The 24,538-nt window shown below is 37.5% G+C and overlaps 2 protein-coding genes across 2 annotated transcripts in view; both read left to right on the top strand.

The window, feature by feature from the left end:
• LOC309513541 (1-phosphatidylinositol 4,5-bisphosphate phosphodiesterase eta-2-like) overlaps positions 1-22,226 on the top strand; it is a 140,317-nt gene extending 118,091 nt beyond the window's left edge. The window contains exons 16-23 of the mRNA XM_082189435.1: positions 3,058-3,243; positions 3,530-3,637; positions 5,015-5,139; positions 6,312-6,396; positions 7,453-7,599; positions 7,742-7,821; positions 11,542-11,872; positions 17,732-22,226. Of these exons, the coding sequence (XP_082045561.1) occupies positions 3,058-3,243; positions 3,530-3,637; positions 5,015-5,139; positions 6,312-6,396; positions 7,453-7,599; positions 7,742-7,821; positions 11,542-11,872; positions 17,732-19,341 (2,672 nt within the window). The 3' untranslated portion in view covers positions 19,342-22,226. The remainder of the gene's footprint in view (positions 1-3,057; positions 3,244-3,529; positions 3,638-5,014; positions 5,140-6,311; positions 6,397-7,452; positions 7,600-7,741; positions 7,822-11,541; positions 11,873-17,731) is intronic.
• LOC309512826 (uncharacterized protein) lies at positions 11,878-16,296 on the top strand (the record flags this gene model as incomplete). Its single annotated transcript, XM_082188553.1, has 1 exon — positions 11,878-16,296. A coding segment is annotated over one exon (900 nt), but the record flags the coding sequence as incomplete, so codon positions are not given.
• Positions 22,227-24,538: the final 2,312 nt, after the last annotated feature.

Below are 24,538 nucleotides of genomic sequence, written 5' to 3'. Positions count from 1 at the left end.
ACTTAACCAATCGAGGAATCCATTAGAAATGTTTATTTTATAAAAGGATTAGTTAACTTCAGGATTAAAATTTCCTGAGAATTTACTCACCCCCACGTCATCCAAGATGTTCATGTCTTTCTTTCTTCAGTCGAAAAGAAATTAAGGTTTTTGAGGAAAACATTCCAGGGTTTTTCTCCATATAGTGGACTTCAACGGTTATCAACACTTTGAAGGTCCAGATTGTAGTTTCAATGCAGCTTTAAAGGGCTCTACTTGATCCCAGCTGAGGAATAAGGGTCTTATCTAGAGAAACGATTGGTCATTTCCCCCCAAAAAAACACATTACATAATCACGTTGAAAGATCACAAATTACTTAGGCGGATGCACCGACCTCGTGTTTACAAAGCGAACGTGCAAGGACAAGTAGTATTTTTTTATGGTCAAACACCATTTTTTATGGTGTTTGACCATAAATAGTTTTATTGATAGTTTTCATGGTCAAACACCATTTTACAACAACAAAAATTTAACAAAAGGTAAAACAACGATGTCGGACGATTTTGAAGTTGGAGTCAAGTCACCTTTATTTATATAGCGCTTTTTACAATACATATTGCATCAAAGCAGCTTCACAGTGATAACATGAAAATAATACAAAAGCTTTGTTTCTAGAAGAAAATTCCGTCATCGTCCACCTTAAGTAAGGCAGATCAATCATATTGTTGAATATTAAATGTTCCCAACTAAGCAAGCCAAAAGCCAAGGCAACAGTGGCAAGGAACCAAAACTCTATCAGGTGACAGAATGGAGAAAAAAACCTTGGGAGAACCCAGGCTCAGTCAGGGGCCAGTTCTCCTCTGGCCAACGAGCGAACAGTGTATGATTATGATCCAGGCAGCATTACAGGTCAGAAGTCAGATTGGATCAGAACATTCAGAATATTTATCCAGTTCCATCTGGTTGGAAGTCGGCTTCATCACGCCGGTATGGAGACGAGTTTGTTGAGGATCAGTGCCGATGGCTGTCGTGTCGATGAGGCCTCCACAGGGCTGATGAGGCTGGGACTTCAGGGATGCGTCATGGATGGGTCCAGGTGCAGGTCCACCATCTGATCTGGATCCGGCCGGGATCCGGCTGACTTCAGTAAACAGGGGAGGGACTGGTTGACACTTCAGGACTACATTGTCATCGTGTCCAGGCGCAGGTACTTCATCAGATCTGGATACGGCCTGGATCCGGCGGACTGCGGTAAACCTCGGGATAAACAGAGAGACTATCCTTCTTATGATGTAACAAGTACATCAGGATTTATGGGGAGTGTTCCCGGTTCCGGCTGACCTAAACTATGCAGCCTAACATTGAATTATAGAAGTCTATAATGTGTTATTGTATGCTAGGCCAAAGAGATGTGTTTTTAGTCTACATTTAGACTTAAAGTCTGCTTCCCAGACAATGTTAGGAAGATTGTTCCAAAGTTTTGGTGCTAAATAGGAAAAGGATCTACCGCCAGCAGTCGATTTTGATATTCTGGGTATTATCAACTGGCCCGGAATTTTGAAATCGCAATAGACGTGAAGGACTATAATGCGTTAAGAGCTCGCTCAAGTACTGGGGAGCTAAACCATTTAATGCTTTGTAAGTGATCAGCAATATTTTAAAATTTATACAATGTTTTATAGGGAGCCAATGCAGTGTTGACAGAACCGCGCTAATATGGTCATACTTTCTGGTTCTGGTAAGAACTCGAGCTGCTGCGTTTTGGACCAGCTGTAGTTTGTTTAGTAAATGTGCAGGGCAACCACCCATAATAGCATTACAATAATCTAGCCTTGATGTCATGAAGGCATTAACTAAGTGTTCTGCATTTTTCATTGAGAGCATAAGATGTAATTTAGATACATTTTTAAGATGAAAAATGCGGTTTTACAGATACTAGACACGTGACTCTCAAATTAAAGATTGGTATCAAATCTTTTTGATACCAGGAGGAGGAGAAAATGAGATGGAGTTTGTCGCCCTACCCTACATTTTTTAAACGGAACACGAGTGATCTTTCAATGTGATTACGTAATGTGTGGCGCATCGCAGAGCTAGTGCAAGACGAGCATTTGTGGTTAAAAAGTATACTAGTTTTTTGTTTTGTTTTTTTATGACCGATCGTTTCTCTAGATAACACCTTTATTCCTCGGCTGGGATCGTGTAGAGACTTTGAAGCTGCATTGAAAATGCAATTTGGACCTTCTAACTGTTGAACCCCATTGAAGTCCACTTTATGGTGAAAAATCCTGAAATGTTTTCCTCAAAAACCTTAAAGGAGAACTTGGTAACTTTTTTAACTTAATAAAACTGTCTAGAAATCATTTGGATGGTTAAACAACCTGTTCTGGTGATATTGGTGACTTTCCCCGCTCCCCCCAGCGTTCCCAGGCGGAAAACCAACCTTGCAACTTGCGCACTGCCGTCCCGGCAAAGTGAAATTGGAAGTCTCGTGAGAAGCGAGAACTAGAACGAGAACGAGCGCGAAACACAAATTGCTTTACGGCAATTCGACATAAACACACACGCATGTATGATGTATTACCAGATTACTCACCTCGGTAGACATAGCTCCACGCGATACAGTTGGCTTGCTCCGATCAAAACAAACGCACATGAGCAGCGGTAGAGAGGGGGAGGAGGCCGCCGCAAGTGAGTTTTTTACGACTGTGTTGTGAAATATACGCCCCCCCACAGCTGTAGGGGGAGCTCGTGGGGAAAACATGCGACAACAAAAGGGAAAATCAGCGAAGAAGTGACTAGAGTTCGCTAGAGTTACAGAGTTCTCCTTTAATTTCTTTTCGGCCGAAGAAAGAAAGACATTAACATTGGATCACGTGGGGATGAGTAAATTATCAGATTTTTTTTTATTCTTATGTAAACTAATCCTTTAAGGTTATATTACAATATTAAAAAATATATATTTTACTGATATTTGATTACTTCATTATTTTTAAGTAGCACTCATCCTCCATATTGCTCCAGTTGTAGTCCAGTGTTTATATGTCTGCACCTCATGCATGTGGTTTGCTCTGCAGTGAGCAGCTGCAGTTGGCAGGTGTCATCGATGAGCGAGACCAAGGCCCATCAGTTAATGCAGCAGAAGCCAGTGCAGTTCGTCCGATTCAACCAGCGCCAGCTCTCCCGCATCTACCCCTCCCCTTATCGCGTGGACTCCAGCAACTTCAACCCACAGCCCTTCTGGAATGCTGGCTGCCATCTGGGTACGCCAGTCCACCCACAAACAAATATTTATGTTTATTGAAGAGACCGAGAATAAACCGTATGCCTGAGACATACTGGGAACCTGCTGCGCATTACTCCATTGCAGCATTTAAATTTAATATGAAAATGGTTCAATTCTTTGAAGAAACAACTAGATTTACAGGAATTATTTATAATAAAAAAGGTACATTTTTATTTTTATTTTAATTGCTGGAATGGCCCTACACCACAAATATGCTAGTAAATATAATCGTAATTGTCACTTATTTTTTCTTTTTCTTTCAGTTGCTTTGAACTACCAGTCAGAGGGCAGAGTGCTACAACTCAACAGAGCCAAGTTTTATTGCAACGGCAACTGTGGTTACATCCAGAAACCTGTCTGCATGTGTGAAGGTGAGTTTCTGCATTCCTAGTTTGATAGTTTTTAGTCAGTTGTATTGTGTATGTCTATATGTGTATAATATCTTCCTGATTTTGTTATATTTCACTATAGTGTAGCTGCATTGTAATTTTCTTATTCCATTATATATTATACAGTCAAACCAAAAATTATTCTGACATCAGATATAATTTTGTATATATTTTTTACTAGTGGGTGCAGGACACTATAGTTCATTTGTGACCCTGGACCACAAAACCAGTCTTATGGGTAATTTTTTTTAAATTGAGATACAACTATTTGAAAATCTGGAATCTGAGGGTACAGAAAAACCGAAATACTGAGAAAATCGCCTTTAAAGTTGTCCATTTCTATTGGCGATAGTGCTGCATCCATTCACAAAAATAAATGTTTTATATATTTAAGGTGGGAAATTTACAAAATATCTTCATGGAACATGATCTTCACTTAATATCCTAATGATTTTTGCCATAAAAGAAAAATCTATAATTTTGACCCCTACAATGTTTTGTTGGCTATTGCCACGAATATACCCGTGCAACATAAGACTGGTTTTGTGATCCAGGGTCACATTTATGTAAGTGAGGATAGCAAAATAAAGTAAACTGTGACATATTATATACAAACTTTCTTTGTACGGTGGACTACCAGTAAAAATTCTAAAAATTTGTGACCAAAAATTATTCAGACACTTGACCTGACCATGTTTTGCTTACGTTTTTTTCTTTAATTGTTAATGTGACCTTTTTACACCACAGACTGGACAAAATTAAGTATTGCTTGGTAGTTGGTTGACCTAAGTTGGTATTATCTAATTGTGTACTTAAATTTAACAGCTGACAGATATTCAACCTAATTCATCTGTGAGACAGTCTAACACAGTCTAGGATGGCCAAAACCAGTGAAATATCAAGAGTTATTGTCATATTTTATTACCATTTTCTAAACTATAGCGAATAAACTGTGATTATGTGAGAAATGTTGAAGGTGTCTGAATGAATTTTGGTTTGACTGTATATTCCATTCAGGAATATTCCATTCAGATTTTACTATTATATTAATCACAAAATCATTATAATACAATGTTAATATCAACAAATTACATTTATTGTTATAGAAACAAAACAATGCCATTTATTTAAGAAATGAACAAGAAACATGCGTCCAATACAGGTAACAATGGACAACACTGAACTCAGAACAATGTTCAATAGATCAGTCGATCATTCCATAGATCAAGTCAAAGTTAAGGTTAGCTATTCAAAGCTAAGTAAGCAAGCCAAACTAGGAACCTATTTCACAATAGAGTTTTTGATGTTCTGAGATAAGGAATTTTACTTATGGAATTCTGTTATCCTTTGTTCTTGCAGGTTCTTTTAATCCAATGGCCGAGGATCCTTTACCAGGTCGGTTGAAAAAACAATTGGTTCTTAAGGTCATCAGTGGCCAGCAATTACCCAAACCCAAAGACTCCATGCTGGGTGACCGAGGAGAGGTAAATCATGACAGTGCTTAAATAGTCAACTTCAAATGGTCCTCTAAGCATGAACAACAAAAATCTTATTGAAGTTGTTCACAGAAAGCAAGCTGCATGACAATAGTAGAACATTTCCAATCCCATTATTATTACTGAAGCTGTCACTCACTGCGAGTTTATGCTGTTTCGTGGGATTTCACTGAGCCTGCTGTTCAGATCGGCCTGCAAAAGCAACAGTGAATTCAACCACAATCTCAACCCCATCTACTCAACTACATTGCAAGCAAGCAACACAACATGTTGCTTATCCAGAAGAATTCTGAATTATGCAACCTATAAGCTTCAGATCTAAAGTTTAGCACACATTTTAAGCACACAAAATAAGTGAAATATAAAGGCCAATTCACACTGCATCGACAGTCACAGACTAACTTGGACAATCCACAGATTCTAGTACGTCACTTCTCAGACGTTCAATGTTCAATCTGCAATAACAAGCTTCAACAGACACCGACAGAGGTATCACACTGATCCAAAAAAAAAAAACGACTTAGTGTCTGTTGCAGTGTGAATTGGCCTTATAACATTCATCAGATTGCTTAAAGTTCACTCTTTATGAGCATTATGGATTGGACCGTTACTGATTCAAATGCCTCTGATTTACCCCTGCAATTCATACACACCATAAAAATATTTATGATTTGTTACAATGCTTTTAACTTCAATAATGTGAAGAGTGAAACAGAATATTCATTGAGGAATAATGCCAGGGCCTTCTATCCATCAGGATTTGAATGGATTGCGAAACATAAGCTATGATATCCAAAACATTTTCATGAATAATGTGCACTGATAACTAGTTTCATTTATTAAGGAAGAAAATGCAGTCTGTTAGCCTGCATGTAATCAGGCCTTCTCACAGCATGTAATCATTCCCTAAAAATTATACAATCATTAGACCATAGCAAATCACCATAAAGACAAGGTAATAGCCTACAGTATGCTTAAACTCTGTATTTATGTGCAAATCACTACCTACAAATGACACAGGTATGAAGCAAATATGTGTCCCTTAGAAGTTTTGAGGAATTTTATCTTGAGATGTTTAAACAGGTACTGTAACAAATAACAATAGTTGCATAGTTTGATTTTGGGATGTTTTAAATCTTTTTTAAATGCTTCTTCTTTAGATAATTGACCCATTTGTGGAAGTGGAGATTATTGGTCTACCAGTGGATTGCTGCAAAGAGCAAACCAGAGTGGTTGATGACAACGGTGAGAGAGCAATATCCCATGACAGATTCTATATTATACACACAAACAACACAGTGTGCACATTTAACCTTTTATTGTTGGGGGATTGGTCAGTAAAGTGTCATTAAACCGTGAGGCCATTACTTGGAGTGTTCATTTGTATATGTGTTTGTTTGGAGGAGGTGCAGTATATTTATGCATGATACTTGTACTAGATCTCACCTCAAACTACATCACTCGGCAACCAAACAATTCAATAATTCATGAATTTGATTTACATTTGCATTTATTTTCTGATTCACTGTGATTCACAGGTGCATATAAAGCGGTACTGAGATAATTAAAGATAAAAAAATAAAGTGACTGAGATTTGAAGTGTCATTAAGTGTTATTTGAAAAGTGGAGGTTTGATTTAGTGGTAGTGTATAGCATAATTTGGAAATTGGAACTTGACAGCATTTTGGGTGTTGTCAAATGCAGACTATTAAGGGATATGTAGATGCAATTTTGTAAAGGGTAACCTTCTCGGGGTGTCTGTGTGCAATTGAGGTTTGGAAATGGGCTGGTTTTCTTTATGTTATAGAACACAAAGTGTCATGAAGGGCCATCATTTTGGAAGGGATTGTTGAGGAACTGCTTACTCTTGTCTGGGTTGTTTTTCATAATGACACCAGGTAAAAAAGAGAAAAACATTGGCCCAAGAATAGAGCCATGTGGGACCTCAGACTCTATAGGGTACAGGATATTGAAAATTATCTTTGTCAACTTGTATGTTAGAGCTTTTTGTCTAAGAAGGACCCTATATCTGTTAAAAACAATGGACAAATCCATGACAACATTTGAGTGTAACGGTACTCTTGCAAGTTTAAGTTATTCAGCCACTCTGAGGAAAGCAATTTCAGTTAAGTGGCCTATTTTGCCTGGTTTGGGAATGTCAAGCAGGTAATTTTGTTTGAGTGAAAAAGGTAGGTGAATGTGAACATTTTGACACCTCCAATCCTCTCATCCTTTCCATTATTTCTGCATAAAATAAGCCTATTTAATTCTAATACCCCATCCTCTATCTTTTTCTCTCAGGATTTAATCCTATGTGGGAGGAGACACTCGTCTTCACTCTTCACATGCCAGAGATTGCTCTTATACGCTTCCTGGTTTGGGATCATGACCCGATTGGCCAAGATTTTATTGGCCAGAGGACCATCGCCTTTAACAGCATGATTCCAGGTACCAATTTAATTTTACATATCAGAAAAAAAAAAGATCAGAAAAAAATCAGTAGTCTTTGGCATATATTTTTGTCAAGTATTAAGTCATTAATTAAAGTGTACTGCTTATGCCTGATTATCTGTCTATATTTGATTGTCAGGTTACCGGCATGTGTATTTGGAAGGCATGGAGGAAGCTTCCATCTTTGTTCATGTTACAGTGAATGACATCACCAGTAAGGTGGGCACCTCATGTGGTTAACAGAACAAATATTTTGGTGCTGCTGTGTGCCAAGGGCCATATCTGGCATTGTTAGTCTGCAATTCAAAAAATACTCTGTTCTAATCATGTTAAAAGACTGTGGAAAAAAAGTCTCTAACTTTCTAATATTTATTCTGGTCATTAGGCATTGCACATTTACAGTAAATATGCCGGTTTAATAATTTGTTGTAGATTGTCACAGTAGGTTCTTAATATAGCTAAATGGTATCATAGATAACTGTACTCCATCAAAAAAGAAATTACTTGAAAGATTCCCTGCCTACTAATTTTAAACTACTCATTTAAAACACTCATTTTATCAAAGTATTTTTTTTTTATATTTATAGACTCATATAACATCTATATAGTACAAAACAGGACCTGAAACTCTTTTTAAAAAACAAAGTAATTTATTTTTATTATTTTTTTTTACAAATCAGTAAAAGGATTTCACAAAATATAGATTATCAACCTTATGAAGTCAAAATAAATATTATATGAGCTGTTTTATTTAAAAATAAATGTTATATGTGGTTTGCAACTCCGTAACCCAAATTGATGATGAAAATCCTGATTTATGTGATTTTATTACTTTCTAGCAATGAATATCAAACAAACACCATAAACAAATAACAAATAAATAGGCAAAAGTTATTAAAAAAAATTATAAAATAAATATATGATATCAGTCAGTAGGAGCTATCTGTATATATATATATATATATATATATATATATATATATATATATATATATATAGATTTCACTTAATTGGCAATGAAAATGACCTATTAATTGTCATTTAAGTGAAATTACTGAACTTAAATATACGAGCTTGATGAGAGAGAGAGAGAGAGAGAGAGAGAGAGAGCTATAGCTAGTGTCATGATTCCTGTCTTGTTTTCCCCTGGTCTTGTGTGAACTTTTATGTTATTTCTTGTTTTGCGCCATGTTTTGAGTGAGTCTGCTTTTACTGTGGGTGTCGTGGAGGATGAATGCGATATTCATGATGTACCTGTCACACTACCCACAGTAAAAGCAGACCCGCTCAGCAGCAATGCCAGGTTGATATAAAATCCAATACAATCTAGAGTCCAACTAGGATCCCATTGGGGCATGATCAAGCTGAGCGTCACAGATAATTTGTAACGGTGGCAGAGGAACAGGGGTAGGATCCAAATGCAGCAAACATAATAAAAGTAAATTCAGGCAAAACTGATAAATCCAGACACAGGCAAGGAAGGCAAACAGAACTGACAACAAGCACGTAAGATCCATAGAAGGACAACACAAGACAAGGAACATGAGGAACCCCCAGTGGTATATATGGTATACATACACAAGGGGTGATTGGCTAAAAGACACACCTAGGAACAATCAAATAACTAATCAACAATAAAAACTACAAAGGACTACAAAACATGGTGCAAAACAGGAAATAACATAAAAGTCCATACAAGATCAGGGGAATACAAGACAGGAATCATGACAGCTAGCTCCTACTGACTGATATCAGCAGTGATACCAGCAGTCTGAATCTGCAATCCTGGTACCCATTCTGATATGCATGTGAGTTTCCAAGAAATTCCCATAAAAAATATTGTTTTCTTCAAGTCAGCTTGGTTAACTGGGTTCAATAGTTGTTTTAATTAATGCAGTCAACACTACAGCTATTTTAATTGTTAATTACCATAATAATTGTTAATAACCATTTAAATGAGAGTGATACAGACCTGTATCTACTACCTATTTTTCATGCTATAGGTTAATTTTATGTTAGATTTATCAAATATATCTATATTTGCACCTCTAATGCTATAAAAATGAGAAAGTTTGTACCTTATTCATACAAAGTGACACATGATGTTGTAAACATGCTCACTGCTTACTTATGCCATGCTTTTGTCCATAATGTGTCCCCTTAACATTCGGCGTCAACAACAAATGTTCTTTGTGTAGTTTGTCTGTTTTTTTCCCCTCTCTCTCTTTCTCTGTTTCTTACTTCTCTTTCTCTTATGTTTGTGATTTCAGTGCACCCATCTTAGCTGTCTATAGAGGCAGGAAATTATTAGGATCCTCGTTCAAAACTCAGGTGTAGTGAGACCCAATCAGCACCCTGCATGCTCCTTGCAAACCCCTCCCGTTCCCCCCAGTGAGCGGTTAAGCCCTGATTCATTTGCTAGCTTTCACCATGCCAACTCATGCAAAATGAGTTGTGACATAATTGTGACTTCCTTCCTTGGCTGCATTCTCATTGACCCCTAAAGCAGATCCAGTGCCAATGTCCATATAGCAGGCGACAGCGTTCACTCCTATTTCACTTAACTCAGGGCATTTAAGGGCAATGATAGGGCTTTGGCTGCCTTGTTCGCAGTAATAGAGCACTCAAGCAGTAGAGTCCATGAGAGAAATGCGTTGATCTTGGTTTGTGAAGTGCGTTACATCCTCTCTATTCCTATCCATGACTATGAAGGTCTACTATGAGAGCTGGAATTTAGCAGGTACTTTTTTACATCCTTTTTTTGAGTCAAAAAATATCTTGTGTTCTCAAAAGCTAGCTGTCGTAACTGTGTGGATTTGCATAAATGCACTACATTTACTAGCAAATGCATGAAGTTATTTGATGCATCATTAGTGAAGAGATCAGATGGCTGAACTCTCACATGGATCTACTTGAATACGGTTCATGAAATGACACTGGGTGTTATGCAGAGAAATGGCTGTTTATTTTGAGAGAAAATAAAATCTTAAATATCTCTGTAATTATTAACATAATGTAATAAAGATTTCAAAACCTTGCTTTTCTATTCCAAAAAAGCTAGGCATCACCTACATTATTTTAACAAATAATCCAGTGTCATTTTTTTCATCAGAGATGATTGGACATGAATGTCCTATCACCTTTCACTTGACATTTATTCACATTTCTCAGTTATTAACATTACCACTACAATTTCCCAACATTGTCTGCATCTTCATGTTTAAATGTCTGTGTTGATCACCCACATTTGTCTGATGATACTAAATTCTGCTACATCTGTCATAACATTTGTTATTTAAAATGTCACTGCTTTCTAAAGATGACACATTTAATACAGGAAGTTGTTGCATTATATTATAACAGAATTTAACTGACAATTTGTGGATAAATCTTGGTAAATTATCATGTTTCTTAAACTAAAAAAACTCATCAAATGATGTTGATCGTGTAGCAGGTAAGAAAAAAAAGTATTTTGTTGTGTTTTTGTGTCTCTATTCGATGCTGTAAAAAGCTTAAACCAACCCATTATGATTAGTTGGCCACCAATCTCGGCTGCATCATAAGACAAAGTAGATCAAAGAAGTCATTGCCTTCTGAAGTAGAATCATTTCTACTTGTCAGACTGGTCTGGTTTGATGGCTTTAGAAAGACACTTGGGAAGGCCACCTAAGGACCAGCAAACAACCTTAAACTGGTTTAAGCTATTTTTTCCAGCTGGGCAGAAGTCAAAAGTGGTTTGGTACACATATTTTGTTTGGTTAATAAGTTTGAAGAAGACTTATGATTAATTGTGAAGCGGATTGAAAGAGTAGCTCCCCATATGTTTTAAATTGTAAACAATTCAGTGACAGCCTAGTTATTTGTTATAGTGTTTAGATGATTCCATAAGTCATCCTTAGATTCATATTGCCTACCCATTTTTCTGATGTCCCATTGCAGGTTCGAGCAGTCAGTGGTATAAAAGGACTGTTTCACAGAAACCCAAAGCAGGCGTCTCTCGACAGCCATGCTGCTGCTCTGCTCAAACGTAAGACCACCTTCGGTGCTCACCTCCTGCGCCGCACAGCCAGTGCCCCCACCAAGGGCCAACCCAAAGTCAAGAGGGGCTTCCCTGAGATCTCCATTGACACAAAAGATTGCAGCTCGGAGGGTGCCAGTGAAGAGCGAGAATCGGAAGAGGGGCCACTTGTCCACCACAATGGAGATAGCGCGCCTGGCAAATCATGGGATCATGGCACCAACGGGCAGCTTCACCCTGACGACAGTAAAGGTAAGAGTACTTTCTTTTATCCTGAGCCCCGTGCAACACCTTACAGAAACAGGGGTGCAGTGAGCGAACCTCTGAAGCGAGCCAACAAGTTGCGACTCCAGGATCCACTGGATGAGAAGCCGGGTGTGTTTGCACGTGTTGCTATCAACAGCTACGGTCGGGTTGGGATGACTTCCAATTGCATAAAGTGTGTAATTGGTTCCAAGGAGAGTCCTGAATTGGAGAGGAAGGATACAAGCACCTTCATCCAATGCACTCCTGCTCCCATTAGACCTGAAAGGGCATCTCGGTCTCCAACTGCTTCCAGACAAGTTCAGCCAGAGCCCATACTCAAACCACAAGCCTTGGCCCAAACTGACTCAAAGCCCAAATTAGACCCCCATGCTCTACCGAAGCCTGTACCCTTACCTAGATCAAGGGCAAAGCTCCGGCAAACATTGGCTGCACAACCCCTTCACCCCACTGAAGACCTACCTCTCAGAAATGCTCGCTCATGTAGCGTTCCACGCCGGCTCTTTCAGTCCCCATGCACCCCACCTCCTCCAATTCCAGACGGCAAAACTAGCCTTTGTCAGCAATGCCCTGCACCACCCAACTATGGCAGCAACTACAGCGAGACTAGATCGGTGGATGACATGAAGAGATTGTTTGACAGTGACTCTAGCAGCTGTGACAGTTTGACCAGCCTTGATCTACCCACCATCTTTCCACCACGGGGAATGGAGAACCGGAAACGGGCCGCGGGGACACTGCAGCGTGAGATGAATGCTCTGTTTGCCCAGAAAATGGAGGAGATCCGCAGTAAATCCCCCTTGTTTTTCGCTGGTAAGGTGTCCGCAGTTAGATGGATCTTCAGTTTTAGAATGTCCCAGTGCCTCAGTAATATAGATTTCAGTAGGTTGTGATGGAACCCAACAGATACCCTCCAAAGACCTTGCGGGTGGTGTGGATCTCATTGAAGGCTCATCTCCACTGTGCAATGTCATCAATGAGAACCTATCACAGTATATTAAGAATTACTGTTGGATATTGTTTTATTGTGCATTTGCCCACCATTTCCTTTTAGTTTATGTGTTCTTAAATATCATAAAACCAGATTTGCAGGCAAGACAGTGGGGTCAAAACTCCCTAGCTAACACAATTAGGGCATCCATCATTGTTTCTTTGTGATTTTAAAGTAATTGATTTGTGAAATGATTATGGAGCAAGGTTTTGCCAACATTAGCATTAATTACTGTGATATTTGGTCCATAATTCCCTTTGTAAAACCTCATTAGCTTTTTGACCTGATAACAACATAGCATTCCTTAAAGGGTTAGTTCACCCAAAAATGAAAATTAGCCCATGATTTACTCACCCTCAAGTCATCCTAGGTGTATATGACTTTCTTCTTTCAGAAGAAAACAATACATACGAGTTATATTAAAAAATGTCCTGGATCTTCAAAGCTTTATAATGGCAGTGCATTGCTGTTTCTGTTTTTAAGTCCATAAAAGTGCATCTGTCCTTCATAAAAGTGCTCCACACGGCTCAGAGGGGTTAATAAAGGCCTTCTGAAGCTAAGCGATGAGTTTGTATAATAAAAATAAAAAAATCTGTATTTAAAACTTTATAAAGTAAAATAACTAGCTTCCGGCCAAACACACGGATTCCACTTAAAGGCAGGGTAGGCAGGTTTTTTCTAAAAAACTTTTTCCCAAATTTGTTTAAACTGTCTTTATATACCAATACATAATTAAAATGTAAGTACTCTGAAAAAGAGAGTATAAAAATCGAGTGTCTGTAGTCCTCTCTGGAATAAACTAATAAACTAACTAACTTGCAGAATAAACTACAATAAACACAGCTACTTATTCCATTCACTCCCACCCCCTCCCTTCTGGGCTCCTTCCAAAGCCACGCCCCCAAAACACATGAACGCGCAATGCCGACCGCTCAGCTGGAGGACGCGTTTGCCAGCGCCGTGCGGAGAGGAGCGCAGTGCATGTAGTGACATCATGTCAGAATCGCATGTAATAAAATACCTAACTTTATCATTATGAATATAAACAACTAACTAACGTCACTTTTCAGCCCCTTGAGGTCCCTCAGTTGTCGCCACCACTGGAAAGCCACGCCGATATTGACTCTCATCTGACTTCTTGCTTTATCCAAAGACTTTTTGGTCATAGCCTTTTCGAATACTGTCTTCCTTTTTTTGCCTTGTTTGCCTTCGCTGACTGTATGTGCAGGTACTGGGAATTTTGACTGCTCTTTCTCTGCCATAATTGTGATTCTTCCTAGCTTCCGTGCCTCTTCCCCTCCTCGAGTCAAACGGGTGCGCGCATGTGGGCAGCTCCTGTAGCAGCAGGGGTGGTAGCCATGGTAGCGAGGGAGAGTGACAGTCGCCCAGCGAATCATTTCATTCGTTGCGAATGGAAATAAGTAGCTGTGTTTATTGCAGCCCTGAGAGGACTACAGACACTCGATTTTTATACTCTCTTTTTCAGAGTACTTACATTTTAATTATGTATTGGTATATAAAGAAAGTTTAAACAAATTTGGGAAAACGTTTTTTAGAAAAAACCTGCCTACCCTGCCTTTAAGTCTAAGCGCAATTTATGCAAGTAATGCGATGTACTGCTGATTTTACGCTACGCCACGATACTCCACGCTACTTCCGACGTCACAAGTTGCTTAAGTTGTGCATTAGGCTGCGTATGGCTGTTTGGCCGGAAACGTGTAAAATATGATTTTTTTTTTTACACAAACTCATCGCTTCGCTTCAGAAGGCCTTTATTAACCCCGCGGAGCCGTGTGGAGCACTTTTATTATGGATAGATGCACTTTTATGGACTTCAAAACAGAAACAGCAATTCACTGCCATTATAAAGCTTGGAAGAGCCAGGACATTTTTTTATATAACTCCGATTGTATTCGTCTGAAAGAATGATGTCATATTGAGGATGACTTGAGGGTGAGTAAATCATAGGATAATTTTCATTTTTAGGTGAACTATCCCTTTAAGAAAGAAAATTTGTTTTTCTTATAATTCAATGAGATTAAATAGAGAGCAATTACTGTAGGAGAACTCAACAATGTCTCAGATTTACCAAGACTCACAACAACTCACTATAGCTGTGTCCGCCGGCATTTTGTCAGTCAAAAATAGTCGATCTCCGAATGTGAATGAACTGACTCTGAATTTTAGTATTGCTTCTTATATGAGCATCCTTTTTCAAATACAAGGTCAATATTGATTTTCACTAACGACAAAACAACAAATCATTCGTGAATTTATATGGAACTAAGCTTTAGGAGCTTTCCACCTTTACTCTCCTGTTACGTTGCATTCGTAGATCAACTATTTTTGACTGTCAAAACACAGCTACACAGCTACAGTGAGTTGTTCAAAATCTTTCTTTTTAGTAAACTCTGTGTACACAAACAATGTTCTCAATGCTGGAGTTCATGTGTAGAGCCCCTGGTGATACTTCGAGCAAAGTTTCATATTGTGTCGAGCCTTATTAGTGTTTTAAAAATATCGATTTTGATGCTATCATAGAAGTGCCCCAAGACATCCCATTCAAAAGGCAATTTGACCGAAAACGAAAATACGGTCAATCTTAAAAGTGGCGTTTCCATTCTAATTATGCTTTTAAAACGAAAATTTGCCTCAGGTAGATTAACAAAAAGACCCTAGGTTGCATTTTGGCGAGAGTTACCCTTCAATAAAAATAATAACAACTAAAATGTACATAGTGGATATAATTAATATATATTTCTGATATGCCATTTGTGTATGTGTAAAATTGAAATTAACGGATCAAAAGATGTGGTAACACTACTGGTAAAACTGTACATATTTCGTTGTATACATTTATTTCTCTATTAATGCTGCCAAGTAACTGATGGTAGTGCTGTCACAAGACTGTGAGAGTCACAAGACTCTTATATAAGTAGTGAGAATGTGTTCCTGTCCCACGCTCTTGAGCAAACACAAACCAGATGCTTGGTGTTACAACTGGGGCAGGTCTAGAAATCACGGGTTTTCTACATGGGGAATATTGACTATAGCTATGTTCTTGCATATTGATGTGTGAGTTGGGTTAGTGGGGAGGAGGGGTGTATCATATGATTTATGAATGAGAGGATGCAGCTGTTTTCTTATTCCTAAAGGTATCACACACATCGTAGGTTCTAAGCTCCTCGTGATGTTTGTGCTAACCCTCTTAGTCATTACAACTAATTAGATCTCTAAACATTAACCTTCCCATGCCCTCGTTCTTTATTGTGTCTCTATCTATGGTTATCTTACAAAGCATTCATGTTGTGTCAGTGCATTTTCCTGGTGTACCATCTCCTTTTTCTACTACACTGAGTCCTTCTGTTTCATTCTGCACTTCTCCTAAAATGCCTGTTTGTTCCTTCCTTCTTGCATGCTTTCTATCCTTAGTGCAAAACTGAGGGGCTGGCCAATTACCAGGTAAAAATATTTTTCAGCTTTTTTGCTTAAGCAAGTTTAACTTTTGTTTTTTTAAATCATCATGATGCCTGTTATATTCATCATACATTGAATTTTAGTGTGAATGACATGCACTACTGTATGTGATTGTTATTAATGTGTCATCTTGTTATGCAGCTTCAAATGTATGTCCAAAACAAATTTCTCTCTGGGGGACAAATAAAGTATTATCATCACTACCATAAATCATACAGAAAACTTAAGCACATAACTCACATTGTTTACTTTATGGACATGATGATCAAATCAAGATACTTGTTGAGGAAAGGTCTGCTATTATTTTATGTAATAGATTGGGCTTTATATATTGATATATTTGCATTTGGGCTTAAATATTTTTTTGGAAACACTTTACAATAAGGTTTATTAGTTAACATTAGTTAATTACCTTATTTAACATGAACTAAGAATGAACAATACTTCTTCAGCATTTATAAATCTTAGTTAATATTAATTTCAACATTTACTAATACAATATTAAAATAAAAGGTTGTGTTTGTTAACATCAGTTTATGCACTGTGAACTAACATGAACAAACAATGAACAGCTGTATTTTTATTAACTAATATGAATAAATACTGTAATAAATCTATTTATCATTGTTAGTTCATGTTACTTAATACATTAACTAATGTTAGCAAATGAACCTTATTGTTAAGTGTTAATAATTTTTTTTTAAACGTTGATCATCAATGAGAGAGGGATTTGCATGACAAGAAAAATGAATATATATGAACTATGAATATATATATACCAAATCTAATTCTTTTTATTTATTTATTTATTCATGTATTGTATTGTATTGTTTTGTCAGTTTCTTTTAAATCATTGTATTATATTTTATTTATTTAAATACAAACGTTTGTGTCTAAATATCTGGTTTTGTTGAACTGCGCTTAAAGCTGAAGTGTGTATTTTTTTATTTTATTATTATTATTTTTTTTAACTCTTGAGTTTAATATGCAGAGACAACTTTAAGCCATTTGTAGGTTGATTTCCCACAAAAGTGCAAATACCATGTCTCTGTGGGTCTATCAAAACATTACTCTTACACAGCAACGTTGACTCAACCAATGGTGTTAATTTGAGGGCTGGTCTATGTTTTCTTAACAATGGCAGACAAAAATGTACACGTGTTACAGAAATTACACACTTCAACTTTATTTTTTATTTTTTATTTTTTATTTTTTTTGCAGTACAAAATTGCATTATTTCATTCATGAGCAAAACTGTATGTTGTTGACATTCATGATATATTTTATGCAGTCTCATTGTGTGATTTTTCTTATCTCTAACTGCATTTTAAGTGTCCCTATTTATATCTAGTATTTTTCTGCTTGTTATGTGCTTCCAGAAAATTCTGAAGTGCAGAGTCCAACTCCATCTCTGAACGCCTCATGTCTGGAATCCATTTCTGAGCAATTTCAGGAGAACACTCCTTTGACCTCAACACAAAGCCCTCTGGATACCTCACCCCGTTGTCCCTCCACTACATTGTCTTCACCATCCTCAGCAATAACAACATCTTCCAATGGGGAAAATCTCAGCACCATGAAAAATAATGAGGACATTCTGAAATCATTTGCACTAACCGAGTGTATTGGTCCATACAGCATCAGAGGCAAGGATTCTTGGAATAGCCACATCAACTCTTCACTTTCCACAAATTACCTTGACATTGGATGTGATACGCCCCCTCTACCAGACCAGACAGATGGTGAGGTTGTGCAAAAAGCAGACATTAACCCCAACATCGCTGAAATAAAAAGAGGACAGACTCTAGAGATAGATGCTGTAAAGGCAACAACTGTTATTCAGAGCTCTCAAAGGATTCAGGCGTTGAAGGGGGTGTTTGACAGAGAAATTGGACGAAGCCTGCAAACAGGACTGAGGACCCCTGTCAGAAGAACCAAAAGTGAAGGACAAATGAAGGCGGTAAAAAAAGCAGACGGCCCATCAGTGGTCCCCGAAGTCTCTATTGACGCCACTATAAATGACAGGCTCTGGAGCAAACTCGACCCCAGCAGCCATCGGGATAGTGTGTCATCGTCTTCCAGCATTTCATCCAATGACACTGTGATTGATTTGTCCTTGCCCAACCTTTCCAGGAAAAGCCTTACCTGTCTTAGTGCTGCCCGGGACTACTCGGACAACCAGGTGTCATTGCCCAACAGGACCAACCAGCCTCGGTCAACCATTGTGGCATGCAGCGTCTCACGCGTCAGCAAGAGCAAGTCCAACCCCAACCTGCGGGATGGTCAGATGTGCGAGCCAGAGGACGAGTTACAGCCTAGGCCTCTGGTGGCCGAGAAAGACCCTAGCCGGCCCATGCAGAGGCGCCACACGTGGAGTAGGTTGTACATGGAGGGCTTAAAGCAGTCATCCACGCTTGCTGCTGCTGTCTCCAAGAGGTCAACCATCCCCTCAACAAAAGACATGGACAGCAACTCAAAATCCAAAAGTCTTGGAGATCTCACTTCAGATGATATTGTCTGTAATTTTGAGAGCAAGTATCGCAGCATTAGTCGCAGTTTCATTGTGAGGCCAAGCCGCCAACAAGGGAAAAATCTAAGAAAACCCCAGAATGACCTAACAGAGCAGCTCAAGCAGCTCACTGATGTGGAACCCCTTACAAGCAAAGACTTTGCTCAGTGCAGGATCGATTCCGAAGTGGGACAGGAAGAAGAGGAGATGCCCTCTTTGCGGAGGAGTTCCTCACGGAGCCAGAGTCGGGTGAGATACATTGCTAACCGTGCCAGGCAGGCCCAAGAGAGGCAGCGGCTACAAAGCCTGAACAGGACATCTGGGAGCCCCATCGAGGAGCGTGGCAATCCTGAAGGAGCTTGTAGTGTACCCCACAGTCCTTGTGCAAGCTTGGATCTTTTGAGCCAGCTTCCACCAGGACCGCCCCAACAAAGCCCCTTGAGCCCAGACAACGAGGTCTTCTTTATGCTTAAGCTGTAAAAGGATGAGAGTGTGTTGAGTGTTTTGTGGGAAGCAAATGGACATAAGGTGGCCACCCTCCACCTCTCAATCGTTAAGATACTCCTGCGGATATGTTGAGCAGTCAAACATTTCTTATGTGCACTTACTGTAACACCTTCCATTTTTGGCTTGACGAAAAAAGTTAAAAGCACACACTTTTTTTTTATGTCCATTGTTGACCTACTCCCAACCCTGTATAATGAGCCGTTAAATGGGATGCGATGCTAAGCTTTAAACTTTAAATTGGATGCAACCAATTATTTATAAATGTGCATGCATTTGTTGAAAAAAAAGCTAAAGGTGTAAAACCAGAGGATTTTTTCTTTTCTTTTTCTGATGTATAAAAATATACAAGGTTGCATATAGAAATGATTACAAAACAGAAACATTCTACATTTAGATTATGCCTGTGGCATTTGTGGTACTGTAATATTATTCTTATTTTTTGTTTGTTTGTTTTTAAGATGCAACCTAGTGCAGTAGATAAAAGCAATAGATAAAAAATGTAAGCACTACTGATTCACCACAATAATTCCCTGGATTAAAGGGGTCTTAAAATGCAGTTTCAGATGTTTATATTATGTTTCTCTAAGTTAGTTTATAAAGTTCGTCAACTATTTTGAACAAAAAAAAGGTCTAATATTTATAAATTATTTTCTATCCTCATTTTCACTCTCTGTGAAAAACACTAATTTTCAAAGGGTGTTACCTCTTGCAGAAACAGAAGTAAACGCACACTGCTGTGATTGGTTAACTTCTTTGCACCGTATCCACGCCCTCCTTTACAGCATTTCATGTGTTTTGATACTTGAGATGGCAAGTGCTGTGAAATTTTTGAGTCTGAGAAAGAAGAAATTTAAACAACACAACCACAAAGACTGCAACAGTCGGATTGGTAATTGCTTGCTTAATTTTCACTAGTTTTAAAAGTTCTAATATTACTTGTATTACAAAAGAATCTATAAGTTTAAAGTCCCCCAGTGGTGAAAATCAAGTTTTTAATGTTGTTTATTTGTCTATGGTGTTTTTAATAATGATTTAAGACAAACCATGTGCAAATTCATAAGTCAACACCATTGCTGAGTATTTTCTCTTTAAAACTGCAGTGAACAAAAGACAAAAGACAGTCTCAATAACACGGTTTGAAATCGCTGGTGTTTCTGACGTCACAAACTACCTTGTAACCAATCACGGCAATGTGTGATCGTCAACAAGTGGATCTCGGAGCAAATTTTTTGCATATTCATAGAACCGTGTATAATAAATGAGGCAAGGATGTAGAGTTACATTCAAGCTATTTTAAGGCATGAAGAAAAAAAAATTCAAGGAAAAAACTTTTAAATATGTAATTTTGGTGATCAAAGATGAGTTTTAAGGGATACAATTATTGACTACAGGGGGACTTTACATTCTATCTCACTCATTTGCCAACTGTTAAGCATTTAATTTAATGGCAAATTTTATTCTTAGTGGCAACACTTTGTCATATTCTGGTCTGATGTAAGATGTATAGTGGCGTACAAACTGCTGAATAGTTGATAATATTTGCTCCCCTATGTGTTTACCCCTAGATTTATTACAAGGTATAAACAAAGTAAGAATTCCTCCAAAAACACATTGCACAAAATTAATTAAAGCATTTAAGGTTAATCAAATGGAAAAGCAACATAAATGTAACCAAATATCTCTATATAATGTTTAATAATAGCAACGGTAACATACACTATAATAAAATATATTCAACTCATGCAAATATTTCTGATTCGGGTACGAACTGATTTTCTTAGCAACACTCAATGATATGCTTGGAGTCTTAATAGCATTAAATGCTGGTTTGACATTTAACACACTGTAAATAAATAAATCTTTTTTTTAGCCGGCGTTGCCTCCGAATAAGAATAATTCACAAAACATTCCTTTGTGAAATGTGAAGCAGTTGCTCAGACACGTCATTAAAACTAATACAGCCATGCATTTGTAATGCTCTGATCTTTAGGAAAGCAAAGTTTTTGGCAGTGCAGTTTCTTTACATCCACTAACAGAACAACGTCTGAGTTTGACCGTCTTACTTGACATCTTTATCCATGAGCAGTATTGCGTGATTGATGGACGGAAATGAGTTGTTCAGAACACACCTCCTTGTTTACATACGACAATGTAAATGAACATGTCAAATAGAATCATGACATCACAATTCTCCCGATTTCAAATCCGAATGTTTCAGAAGGGTAGAAAAGAATTACTCATATTTTGAACTGGGAAGTTAGTTTTGAGTTCTGAAACTTGCAGTTTTTTTTATTTTTTTTATTTTTATTTTTTACCACTTATATGTGTAAATATAAATAACATTTTGATTCTCCATTTCATGACCCCTTTAAAATGTGTATTAGTCTGCAGCCAAATACAAATGCATTTTGTCTGTAGTTAATGGTATGAGAACAAATTTTGTAACCAAGCATGGAATGTATTTGTCACAATAATTTATTGTCCCTTGAAACTATTTTAAAAATAGTTTTAGATGTAGTAACATTAATGACTGCTATGTTCTGTTGTTTTAGTTTTTAATTTAGTAAAATTACAATGTACAGTATGTTCTTTAGTTACTAATGAAGTGTAGCTCTAAAATACAGTAATACATATAAAATTGCATATCTTCACTTTATGTACAGTAGTTTACCTTTTGAAATTTAAAAAAATTGTCACTTCTCCTTTGGTCTACTGTATTTTTGATTTAAAGGTTTTATGATTTAAAAATGTACAGTCTAAGTGTGAAGTGTTATTCAATGTCATTGTCCTACTAATACCTTTTATTACTTTTTTAAAGAATGCCACTCAGTTACAGGGAAATAAATTTTTACCAGTTATATCCTTCTTTCTTATGTTTACTGCATTCTGGTATCTGAAGTTAACAAACGTTATAGTTTCTCTTTCCAAACAGTGAAGATATATCACTTTTCATACAGTGTATTTCTTAAAATCATTATTTGTTAAACAGATTTAACCTCAGGATTTTATAGTGAAAAGTCACAAATGTATCAGGTTAAAAGGTAAGAGCATTCCATCAAATTCAAGTTTCAAGGATATGTATATAGGGTATATGGATATACTTTATAAAATACAGATTGCTTCAAAGCAATATTCTCATGAATCAATCATTTCAGTTATGATTACAACTATAAAGTGGCTCTACAGAAGATAATATTGTAACATTCAGCTTAATTCAATTCTGTTATTCAGTGACCTCATTCGATAGTGTCAAGTACAGATTAATCGATACGTTTTACTGAATATGAATTGTCTTTAAGCCAATTGACAGTGTGATAATTCTAAGTTGCAGCACAAGTCAGTGTTATTGTATAATGATGGTACAGTTGAAATTGAAATTATTCGACCCCCATTGCAAATCAGGTTTATTGGCAAAATTTACAGACTTTCAGCTGTTTGCAATGAACAAATCATACGAGACAGAGTTCTTTATCAAATTCATATAAGACAAAAGAATTACAGGAATAATGGATTCTAAACCTCAAATAAATGCCACAATCAAGACCTCGAAGCAGATATGAGGGAGAAACACCCAGAAACACCTCATATGTGCCGCTCACAAGTATAAGGGTCGTTCCTTACCATTAATGCTTGGAAAACACGCTTACATCTCCTTCGATTAATAATAATGGCTAGTGCAGTGGCTGGGATATAGTACATAAACCTACCAATGTCCGTTGCCATGGTTTTTGGAATGATTTAACTTATCGCAAGAGGAAAAAATGAAGTTTTAGTTCGCATATAACATTGGTTAATGGAAACGGCGTCATTTCGAAATAGTTTTTTGTCGACATTTAGAAAAAAGTTTTGCGCAAATCTGTAATGGAAACTCGCCTTGTGATGGCCACTGTAGAATCTTCCAGGACTTTTTTGCAACTGTGTCCTCTGAGCGCTTCATCCCGTGGCAATCCTAAGCACCCCTCCAAAGTCAGTAGGTTTTCGTCTACTTTGGTGTTTTTGGGAAATTATGACACTTCTAAGTTATTTGGTGAACTTTCAATAAAATGTCATTGTAGACTAGCTATTGTACATCATTTATCATTGTGATTTGGACACCTACAATGCTTAAAAAAAATCAAATATTTTAAGGGTGGTTGAGTGCTTTCTTTGCTTGCATAATGAGTTTTCTGTGCCACCCCAGAGTAAATGCTGGCCCCTGCCCGGCAACCCCTATGAAAAATTCCTGGGTCCACCACTGCGTGAGAGTATTTCACGGTGCCATTTACTTAGCTCACGGTTGCCAAGTTTTGTGTAAAATATCCTAAGAAGTTAACATTATCTGTGATGTTTATGTTTTTCTTGGCTTTCTAGCTAACGTTAGCTTGCTATATATTTGTTATGTGTATAAATAACAAATGTGACTTTATTTGCAGCTTTGAAAGGAAGATTCCCCTGAAGCACTTATGGCAGTTATTGATTAATTCATATATCTGTTTATAAATACAATATTGAGTGAAATATGAGATAAAATTGTTAAATATAACAGATATTAAAGTAATTGCAGTCGCATTGCATACAATGTTTTTGTCGGATTTTTTCATCTCGGGGGTCGGGGGCTTCCAACTGTTTCTTTGAAACGGGCCTCCGTATTGCAAAGGCCGCCTATGGCTCTATGCCCAACTCTAATTCTCGTTCTCCTGGACACTCTCCACCTGGAAATAAAAGCTGCTGACGGTTCATACATTTTTGATGGATGACCTCACAGCATGATTGGACTCTTGTCGTATCAAAACTGCTAGGACCTTTTTATGGACGTCGCCATCTTTGAAATTACTTTGGTCATGGTCGACGTAGAAGAGAATACGGGGTTGACTCCTGTTGAATGTTCATTCAGACAGTATTCGAGACGTTACTTTAAGCTGTAAGTTGTTGAAAGGGGACATTTCGAGAATCACACCTGAAGGTAAATGTGGTTGTCAATCCCAACAACTGACCAAAAAGTGTGAATGTACCCTAAGTAAGTATGTTTGCATTTGTTGTCAAAGTGATTCATCAGTTGATTTATTAGTCCCTACCTGTGCCTTTTTTCCTCCTTAGTTATCCTGTGTATATATAGTCATCGGTGTCTGTTGTTATTTGTCCGTTCTTGTTAGTTGTAATGTGGTTTGCTTTACGTTCAGTTTTCTTGATT

This window comes from Leuciscus leuciscus, assembly GCF_965113295.1.
Source record: "Leuciscus leuciscus genome assembly, chromosome: 13".
NCBI classification, from domain to species: domain Eukaryota; kingdom Metazoa; phylum Chordata; class Actinopteri; order Cypriniformes; family Leuciscidae; genus Leuciscus; species Leuciscus leuciscus.
Note: the sequence above shows the minus strand (reverse complement) of the source record. Positions and strands in the feature narration are given on the sequence as shown.